This window comes from Myotis brandtii, unplaced genomic scaffold (assembly GCF_000412655.1).
Source record: "Myotis brandtii unplaced genomic scaffold, ASM41265v1 scaffold1043, whole genome shotgun sequence".
In the NCBI taxonomy this organism is placed as follows: domain Eukaryota; kingdom Metazoa; phylum Chordata; class Mammalia; order Chiroptera; family Vespertilionidae; genus Myotis; species Myotis brandtii.
The window spans coordinates 977,129-988,153 of NW_005353510.1; the positions used below are offsets into that span (position 1 = coordinate 977,129).

Here is an 11,025-nt window from a genome sequence, read left to right on the forward strand (position 1 = left end):
CTGGCACAGCTTGGGCGGGGATGTAAATTGAGTAGGGCAGGGTCTCAGGGAGTCACCAGGGCGGAGCAAGCAGCAATGGCGTCTCCAGGACTCCTCGCCTCTCTGAGACTCCTAGTCCCCGAGTGCCGGCGAGCAGCTCCGCGAGAAAGCCACTCTCGCTTTCCCACCCGCTGCAAGGCTGTCCCACCTCTCCCCATAGGGGTCTGGGACCTCAGAATCCCGCCCCAAACAAGCTCAGTGGATTCGAGAGTTTGTAACCCCTTCCGATTGAAAAAAAAACCTGCTTCTTGAGTGTGTCCCTTATGGACGCTAGGAGTTGAAATCTGCAGTTTGTTGGGTTATGCTGTAAAAGTGCCGGTGGTTCCTTTTGTGCCTCTGGCACAGCTTGGGCAGGGATGTAAATTGAGTAGGGTAGGGTCTCAGGGAGTCACCAGGGCAGAGCAAGCAGCAATGGCGTCTCCCTGGCTCCTGGCGTCTCCGCGGCTCCTCGCCTCTCCGCAACTCCGCAACTCTGCGTCCCCAAGTGCCGGCGAGCATCTCCACGAGAGAGCCACCCTCGCTTTCTGATCCACTGCAAGGCTGTCCCGCCTCTCCCTGTAAGGGTCTGGGACCTGAGAATCCTGCCCCAAACAAGCTCAGTGGATTCGAGAGTTTGTAACCCCTTCTGATTGAAAAAAACCACGCATCCAGTTGCAGGCTGCCTGGCGCGCGACTCCGTACCTCTGTTCTTGGCGCCTCTGCATATCCCTACTCAGTCTCAATGCGCTTCTTTCTTTCCTTCCAGTTGTAGAACTTCCACTGGGCCAGCTTTCCCATGGTTTTGAATGATAGCTGTTTTGTCTTATAGTTGGTATTTTCAATGTTGTTGTGGGAGGCAGCACGCACAGGTCTGTACCTTACGCCACCATCTTGGTTCTTCCAATGCATTTCTTTATATAATCCCATAAACCACAGCTGTTAATACCACCACTGATTTTATTGGAAGTCTTTAAGTATTATCAAACTTATGCGGCAGGTAAAAGTTTTCCAAAAATCTAATTTTCACTCAGAAGCTTGAATTTTATCATTGGCAACAAATACTATCCATTGTATTCCTTGAAGTGACACAGTCACTTTGTACATTTTCAAAAAGTCTGCAAGATAGTCAAGTCTTCGTAACCATAGTTCACTTCTCAATTGTTCTTTCAAGTCAGAAGGATGTTCTGTGAAAAAGTGTCAGTTCCTATCGTTCTACTTAAGTTTACAGCAGAAGCGCATCATGTGCATTTCCCATTTGTTACACAGAATAGTAAAAAAAATGCATTTAATAACGTTAATACTTTTTACTGCTTCAAGGAAACTGCTCCAGAAATTGGCTTTAGTCCCTTTCATTTAAGTGCATGTGTGTGGCAGGGCAGGATGTAACCACAGTGCAGCTTGATTTCACTGCCTTGCTTGATTCCTCCTAAGGTACCAAAAAGTTTGATCCTTCATCACTTTTGCACCATGAGTGCAAACGTCAATGAATTAAGAAAGGCAGATGACATTTTAGGATTATGAAATTAGTTTGACCTCACAGTTCCCCCCTCCCCCCCCATCCCCAGAAGTCTAGGGATCATATTTTTAGAATCAATGGCTTTAAGATAGGGAACAGGGGTCTGTTTCAGTCATCTGGAGCAAAGGTGCTCAGAAAAAGAAAAAACAGAACCTGGGTGAGTGCATGCTTGGAGGGTAGAAGTCAAGCATTTTTTAAAGGTTTATGAAGGTTTGTGCTAATGTTGATTCTTCTTGATAAAGAGACTGGAGCTAAGATGCAACAGGTCCCCTTCATGCACTGGCCAAGGTGTTAGAAGAGAAGGGTACTTTATATAACAACATAATATTCTGGGGGAAATTAGATCTCCAGAACAAAAATCTGGGCTCTGAGGTCTGACTACTCCAATCTTCCATTATCAGCCTTTTAGGTCTGGGTTTCATTTATTATTATTATTATTAGAGAGAGGGGAAGGGAGAGGGAGAAAAGAAACATTGGTGTGAGAGTGAACATCGATATGCTGCTCACCCCCCCACCCGCCCCCACTTATTACTGGGGATGGAGCCCACAATCCTGGCATGTGCCCTGGCCGGTGTGGCTCAGCTAGTTGGGCATCGTCCTATGCACTGAAATGTTGTCGGTTCATTGCCTAGGTTTCATTTATTAAACAAAGTTGTAATTCCTGTTAAAAGCATCACATGTTAAACCTGGCAGTTTTGCACATAAAAATGTTTTCTTTTTTAATTTTTATTGAATTTATTGGGGTGATACTTGTTAGCAAAGCATATACAGTATGTGTGTGTGTGTGTGTGTGTGTGTGTGTGTGTGTGTAAAACACTAGGAATAGGGTATCTAAAATGTATGGAGAGGCCCAGGCCATGTCAATTTGATGAGACCCTTGGCATACTAAAAATTGAAACATGACCCATATTTTCAGAAAAAAATCACTTCTGTCGTGGTAAACAACCTGCTTCCCTATTTATAATGGTCTGGCCCTCTAGCAACTTCAGTGCGAAATTATAGCTGATTTGCCTACTAATGTCAGGTGGTCATAATCTGGCCATTCAGTGTAGGTTTCAGGTGCACGAGTCTACTGTATGGACATTTCATAGGTAGGGTGATGGTGATGGCTATTTTCTTTGCTATGCTCTTTTAAAAAGATTTTCTGGCGTTTAAAAAATATTGACAGAATAGTATTTTTATTGGAAATTTATTTTCATTAAAAAAATGAAAAACTCCACAAAGTTCACATGCTATTTCACTGTCTTTCTTCAGAGACTTGGGCATGGAGATAAGAATCATGCAGATGCAGATAGATCGCCTGTTTTTCTTCAGTTCATCGACTGTGTCTGGCAAATGACAAGACAGGTAACTTATATATATCCATTCTTACATCCCGTTTTTAAGCCTTCCAGTTGGAGTTAGGAGATTTGGTCACTGATTTTCCTATATTTCATGTAAAATGAAAATTCTTGTAAGGTTTTTAGGTAACATAACTATTACCTAATTATCATGTTGTGAATTAAGCTAAAGAATATTATTTGGGAGTAGTATTAAACACTTGACAATTTGATTCCATCAGCATTTCAGTGAGTGGCTCCGTAATAACCCAAGAGGTTTCCTCCTCTATAGATAATTAGTAACATCATGCAGCATGTTCACCCAAAAGCTCATCTGCATATTGTTAAAAAGGTAAAGAAATGAAGAAACAGGCAAGTAAATTTAATGAAAAATGGGTTGGGTGGGAAATGATGGCAAGATAGGTATATAATAGATTCTTTATTTTTCTTAGGTATGGAGAGATTGTTTTTTTAGAGCTTCTACCAACTTTCTAATAAACCAATGTGAAATCTAGTGTAAATGCCCAAAAGAGAAAAAAATCTGGTTAATTATGGGATCACCCCCTAATGAGGCAAGGGTTTGGGTCATAAAAATATTTAACTCTACTTAAGAAAAATCATCTCAAAACCCCAAAGTTGGATACAGCTCATTGGTATGTCAGTTAACTATCACCCAAGGGTTTATTAGACGTCAGCTGGGAGTCTGGTTTGTTTTAGTTAGATTCTCATGTGAATATAAGGTAGGGAAATTGCTGGCTCTGCTCTGCTTTAGGGTCACATTTTAGCTTCAAGAAAATACTATTTAAAAGAAGTGGTGATCCTTAGGAAAAAATACACCAATTACAGTGTATATTGAAGTTTGTTTCTTCCCATAAGAATTTCAATTTGGGTGGATTATTTGGAAACTTGCTCGGTTAAACTGTGTTGTAGATATGACTACAGTATGAAGAGGCTGGTATTTTCACACATATACTACAAATGTGTATACAATTCGGTTTTGTTCTATGCATCAGGTTCTCATATGTTGTGGGAGGGGAGATGCTACATACTTATTTTAATGTTCACTACTTCTTGGAGCAGGTGAGAAATTTTCCTTTGGAATTGCCTTTGAGGTGGTATATCAGCTATACAAATCCTTACCAATCCTTTTTTGGGTTTTGACTAAAAATAATAGGATCCACTTTAAAAAAACAAAACATCTATGTGAGAGAGACACATTGATTGGTTGCCTCCCACATGTACCCCGACAGGGGCTGGGGATTGAGCCTGCAACTGAGATACGTGCCCTTGACTGGAATAAAACCCAGGACCCTTCAGTCCAAGGGCAGACTCACTATCTACTGAGCCAAACTGACCAGGGCAGGACCCATTTTTGGCCATTACCATATTCAGTTTCTAAATAGCATTTGGCTGTTGGCAAAAATCAAATGCCCTATCAACGGACTAGGAAGGTTGTGTGAAGCCGTGGCATCATTGATGCTTATATGGACTGCTTCCCAAGGGGACTATCTTAAAGGGGCAACGTAAGTGAATATATTAGTTCTGGTATGCTTGTTAAAAAAAATCAAAGTTACCAGTTGTTTACATGGCAGAGTATATGACTAGTACATGTCTTCCTTAGTAGCTGTGTTAACTTTCTATATGCTATATACCTAAAAGCAGTCTTACTTCAATGCTGAGCTAAAGGTATTATAAAGTAGAAAATCAGTTTAATCTTGTTTCTTAGATAATCTAAAATACATTATAGAAGTGATGATTCTTTAGACATCTAGTTATGTTTTATGTACATTTTCTTCCTGAACATAAAATGTTACAATGTTTATTGGTAATCTTCAATTTTACAAATAATTGCTTGTTTGTTCAGAGATTTAAATAACACATTTGTCAAAATGAGAATCATGTTGTAGTTAACCAGATTCCACCTCTGTTCCTACTCGCATCTTCAGGAAGCAGTGGATAAAGGGCCCTTGAGATTTTAAATATGCAAGGAGAACAAAATATTCCTCTTCTGTTTAAGATTTTAAAAGCAGTGCCAGCAGTTAATACTCTATTTTAGTGTTGTTGTGAGGAAATGCCCACTGATTAAGATGTCTTCTCATAACTGAGCTAAAAGCCCTACCAAGAAGAGCTACCCACAGGCTCAGCTCTTCTGGATTGCTATTTCATGAGTCAGAGTACACGCATAGTTGGCTAATAAATAAGGCTAAGAGTGTTAATCAGGTGATGGGATTTATTTTGTAAATAAATGGGATTTGACCAAGTTTCTTAAAATACTTGGCTTTTTGTTGGCATGTGCTTGATCACCTGCTGCATTCATTCAGTTCCATAGCCACAACATGGAGTTATCATTTATTCTTTGAGGAATCTGCTATATTACCCTGCTTATGGCTTCCTAAAATTTAGGAAATTTTAAGGTAAAGTTGTTTTTAACCCTGTCCCTTTTGCTTACAGTTCATGCTATTTTCCTTCACTACTGGGTAGGAATCATTCTAAAAAAACTTACTTGAATATTTCCCAACTCTGCAATCTAAATGTTCATGGAATTCCTTTTCAGTTGTGTAATTGGTACAATCTTACATGGAAACTTTGGGATAATTTTAAACTATTACATTGACAGGATGGATTAAACTAAATCCTTTACCTTCCTGTGGTCTGTAATTTGTCCTTGATAAATTCCCCACAGATTGTGGTGTTTGTATAATATTAAGACATCCAGTAGGCCGCTGCCATTAGGTTATGAAGAAAGTGAATTTTCTTTTTAATTAGAAAGAGGCTGCCAAAGTCCTGGGTTACACGATACTCCCATTTGCCTGGCTGCTCCTTGAAAAGATGAGCAGGTTTGCTTTAAATGATCTGCACATCTGCCTGGGGCAGTTATTTGTGTGCATTGCTAACATTTTTTTGGAGACATTGATGCTATTTTTTTGTAATTTCTAAAACAAAACAATGTTTTTGAAATTTAAAGAAAAATCTTATGTTGTTTATGGTCACTTTTGGCAGAGAAAGATTAGAGTTTCCAGAATTGCCCAGGTCAAAATTCCTCAGCTTGTGGGGCTAGCAGATGTAGATCAGAAACATCAAGGTCAGACAGACCATTCAAATTCTTGATGCATAAGAAAAGATTTTGGAGAAATAATCTTAGAACTAAATGGTAAAGTGGTTTTTGAACAGAAAACCAAGCGGATGCCATAATGGCTTAGAAATATAGTTTTGAATATTGTTTAGCCTACTTTTAAATATTATAAAGGATCTACTCATATACTACAGGATGAATATGCTTGAAAAAAATGTCTTAATAGTTTTGTGTTTGTGGTGTTTGATTTGCAGTTTCCTACAGCATTTGAATTCAATGAATATTTTCTCATTACCATTTTGGACCACCTGTATAGCTGTTTATTCGGAACATTCCTTTGTAACAGTGAACAGCAGAGAGTAAAAGAGGTAAAATAATGAGCCCCTGTCCTGGTCTATCCTCAACATGTATTTTCCCTACTAGAGTGTATGTTGTGATGGATTGCAACTGAATAGTTGTTGTTTTGAATGATTTCTTTGGCCATACTTTATTATGATTCCTTCTTCCCAAACTTCTGAGCCTGATCTACTAGTATTTTAAAGTACCTCTGTTGCAATGCTAAAGTGCCAGCTAGCTGCCAGGTGAGTTATGGGTGGGAAGTAGTGTCTGCTAAGGAGCACCAGTGTACCTGTTATCCTTGCAGGATGGAAATCCTTCAGAACAGGTGCAGTAAATATAATTGGTAAAATATATATGATAAAACATACATTTAAATAAATGGATAGCTCAAATCTGAAAATATATTGTTCATGAGACATTTTAGTTTTTAAAATCGTAAAATAATACTGTAAAACATTCAAACACTGAAAAGATACTGTGTGTAAAGTTATTTTGTTACCCCATTTAGCCAAAGATATTACTGGTGGTTGGTATTATTTACAACAAACCATATAAGGATTACTTCTGTATGAAATTCCTAATCCTACTGATCATTGTATCTCCCTGCATCAATTTTCATTTTTAAAAAAGTGGTTATAAAATAGATTTTCCATGCTTTTCTATAAAGCAGTAGTGGGGAACCTTTTTTTCTGCCAAGAGCCATTTGGATATTTATAACATCATTCTTGGGCCATACAAAATTATAAACTTAAAAATTAGCCTGCTATGTTTGTCAAACATTGAATGAACTCCCAGGGCCAGATCAAGTGATTTTGAGGGCCTTATAAGCCCTCGGGCCAGACGTTCTCACCACTGCTAAAGCAGAGTGGGGAGTTGCTTGCTTTGAGCCAGGCTGCCTGATTCAGACCTTGGATTTTTCACTTACTGTGTGACTTCCGGCAAGTTAATTTCTGCTTCTGTAAAATAGGGGTAATAGTACTAATTGGTGTGAGGATTACACCATACAAAACTCTACAATCATTGCTATGTAGTAAGTGCTTCCTGGACTATATTTTTAATTCACCATAGTATCTTCAGTGTCTGCTAACACACAGTAAATAATTGCCTGCATAGTAGACACTCAAGAATTGGTTAAATGTTAGATAATTCAGAATAGCTAAGTTCCAAAATACTTTCATTTTTTGAGCCTTGAATAGGATTTACTATATCTTGATATTTAAAAAAGGAAAATTTTTACTGAGGTATAATTTGCACTCCACAAAATTCACTCTCTTAAAAGTATATAGTTTATTATAAGCATGTTAGCAGGCATGAGTTTGACATGCTTGGTTTAGTGGTTTTTAAGGTATCTAGAGTTGTACAAACATCAGCACTATGTTCACAACATTGGGAAGAAACTGTGTACCTGTTAGTAGTTACTCTCCATTCTCCTGCCCTCCCAGCCCCTGCCAAACCCTAATCTGTCTCTGTGGATTTGCCCCTTCAGGACATTTCATGGAAATGGAGTTATTCAGGATATGGCCTCAGTGTCTGGCTTCTTTCATGTAGCATAAGGTTTGATTTGTAGCAGTTATCAATACTTCGTACCTTTTTATGGATGAACGTTCCATTGTATAACTATTTTGTCCATTTGTCAGTTGATAGACGTTTGGATTTCTACTTTTTGGCCATTATAAGAAATGCTGCTTTGAACATCTATGTACAGAATTTTATGTGCCTGTTTTCAATTCTCTTGGCTATAAACCTAAGAGTAGAATTATGGGCACAGTAACTCTATGTTTACCTTTTTGAGGTACTGCACTGTTTCCCAATACCCTCTGATTTTAATGTAAGTGGGGATGTCACTGAAGTGTCAAAGTGATCACAACATACCTCTTTATAACTTTCATCTAAAGTACAAAGAGCTCATGTGATGAATCTCGACTTTTCCTTTTTACAGAACCTTCCTAAAAGGACAGTGTCACTGTGGTCCTACATAAACAGCCAGCTGGAAGACTTCACTAATCCTCTCTATGGGAGCTACTCCAATCACGTCCTTTATCCAGTAGCCAGCATGCGCCACCTAGAGCTCTGGGTGGGATATTACGTGAGGTGGAATCCATGTATGAAACCACAGGTATGCTGTACAATACACAGCAGGAGTTTTCATCCATGCAATTGTATAGTAACTAGAAAAAGTATGTGCATATTTAGAACTTTTCCCTTTCCTGGTTAATAGTTACAACTGTATTGTAGAAAAAGCACTCCACAGGGGTAATAGGTATATTTGGTTCTTATCATTCCTGACTTCGATGGGATTACTTTGGAAATAACACTTCTATTTCGTCCTTTCTCCCCTGTACAATGAAGGTGTCAGACTGGATAACTTCTAGAGGCCTTTCTTAATTAGGTTAGAGAAATAGGAAATTTTGGTTCAGTTTGAAATGTGGACTACTTACTACTAAACTCTTCAAAAGACTAAAAACCTTAACCTAAACTATAGGAATTACTTGACATTGGCTTTTAGATTGTATTGTTAATTATTTGTTATATTTGGAAAATTGCCAGTTTTAGAGTATTCTGTGGAAATACTTAGGGGCACTGGGAAAGCCAGAGGAAGAGCAGTGGTGCTAGAAAAAACCCCACATTGTAACATTTAGGGACAGAACTACATACCAGAGTGTGACTTTGGGTTTGTTTAGAACTGCCTAGTTGGAATAATTTTGTGGTGTTTTGCTTTTATAGGAGCCCATTCACAATAGATACAAAGAACTTCTTGCTAAACGAGCAGAACTTCAGAAAAAAGTAGAGGAACTACAGAGAGAGATCTCCAACCGATCAACCTCATCCTCAGAGAGAGCCAGTTCTCCTGCACAGTGTGTCACTCCTGTCCAGACAGTGGTGTGAAAGGATCGTTAGCTGGAGCCATCACCACCACAAACTCCTGATTACAAATGGCAGCTCTGAGTAAAGTCTCCTGAACTTAGAACCCACCTATGAGAGAAAGTCGGTCCTTTATTTATTTAAATCCGAGTTCAGAACTGTAGCAGTGCAGGGGGCTTAAGTGAAATAACCGCATATATAACTACATGATCATAACACTAATATTAAGTTACCCAAAGAATATTAAAATGCTTCAATCCTAAATCTACAGTGGGAATAAGTTTGATTTTAAAAGGAAAATGCTCTTATAAATTTTGGTGTCTGGTAAAATCAAAATACAAACCACTTCAAAAATATAACTCATGATGGAAGAGAGCTCATTGCACAGGAGAGGAGGAGGAGCATCACTTTTCAAACCAACACTGAAATTCCATGGCATTATATACACTGTAATCTCATGACAGATCAAATCTGGCACACCTTTCCCCATCCTGCGTTTTCTTTTTTTTTTTTTTTCGTGGTAATTGATCTACTTTGGTCCTCATGACAGATCAAATCTGACACACCTTTCCCCATCCTGCGTTTTTTTTTTTTTTTCGTGGTAATTGATCTACTTTGGTCACCCACATTCTTCATACATGATAAGGCAAAGTCTTGAAGATATTATGGTGTAGTTGAAAATTTTGTGGTCATTATTTATGTACTTATTTAAGATGCATTATTGAGTAGCTGTCCAGGGTTTCAAAGAATTCCACATCCTTCAGATTAGTTTCCACTTGACCAGTTACTAGAAATAACATTTAAAAGCTCATTATCTACCCTACTTTAGATTTTTTTTGGTGTATCTGAGCACAGAATTGCTAAATTTTGAGGCAATATTTTAAAGTTTACCAGGATTGATTTTTTTCTGAAATCTATAAATTGCTTATGATAAGCATTATGCTCAAATTTTACATGAAATATTTTACTACTGTCCTTTGTAAAGTCTGTACTTCCACTGAATGATAAAGTCTACCAAAGAACTTACTGCATGTAAAAATGTATTACAATCTGAAAGCCAGAAAAGGAACTCCCGCTCCACTGTGCACCTGCTGCAGCAGGAGTTCAGTGCTGGCATAAACGTGGACTCCTTGATGCCTGTGTTACTCTAAAAGAGCCACAGGTTATGTACTGTAACAAAGGAGCTTCTTGGCTCTTGGGTCTTTAAATAAAAGCAAATTTCAACTGACTTTTAAACTTTGTCCTCATCCTAGTTATTTACCTTGTTTCTTTTGCAGAAATGTTATTTGGATTTTTTTTTTTTTTTTGAGGAAAGTGGTATGCTCCTTGCATCTGTTTCAAAATGAACCTTAGCCCTGCTCTTCCTGTCTATGCAAAATTTTGTCATTATGTGTAATTTCTTAAGGAAATTTATAATCAGGAGTTAAGTGGCCAGTCTATCAGTATTAAAGCTGAGTTTTCTATTCCAAATATTTTATACACCCATTCTCTCCTGTCCATTCTACCATTCTCCTCATTTAAGCTTTTATTATCTTGGTCTGATATGTAGACGACTGCACTGCACACCAGGACACCCAAGAGTTCATCACCAGAACATCCCAAAGGGGGTGAACTGGACCGAGGAGGAGGCTAGAGCCACGGAAGCTGCAGAGGTGGTGGAAAGTAAGAGATGAGGGAAAGTCTGCTGAGCCATCTGGACTGTAGCTAAGGGTCCCATTGATCTTCACCAACATCCACCTGAGACCTCTCTGACGGGAAGGGGACTGAAAAGGAAAGAAGAGAAGACAGAGCTGAAGGTACACGTTTCCTGCTGACTGCCCCAGGATTCCAGCAAGAGGCCTGCCTCTGGACTAACTCGAGGATCCTCCTACTGGGCTGTGGGCAGAGTCAAAGCCATG

The 11,025-nt window shown here is 38.7% G+C and overlaps 1 protein-coding gene across 3 annotated transcripts in view; it reads left to right on the forward strand.

Moving 5' to 3' along the window:
- MTMR2 (myotubularin related protein 2) overlaps positions 1–9,388 on the forward strand; it is an 84,166-nt gene extending 74,778 nt beyond the window's left edge. For 2 of the 3 annotated variants that reach the window (XM_014538574.1, XM_014538585.1), the window contains exons 13-16: positions 2,789–2,881; positions 6,181–6,294; positions 8,205–8,381; positions 8,990–9,388. In XM_014538574.1, coding sequence (XP_014394060.1) covers positions 2,789–2,881; positions 6,181–6,294; positions 8,205–8,381; positions 8,990–9,151 — 546 coding nt within the window. In that variant the 3' untranslated portion in view covers positions 9,152–9,388. The remainder of the gene's footprint in view (positions 1–2,788; positions 2,882–6,180; positions 6,295–8,204; positions 8,382–8,989) is intronic. The other variant, XM_014538579.1, reaches the window with a different exon arrangement.
- Positions 9,389–11,025: the final 1,637 nt, after the last annotated feature.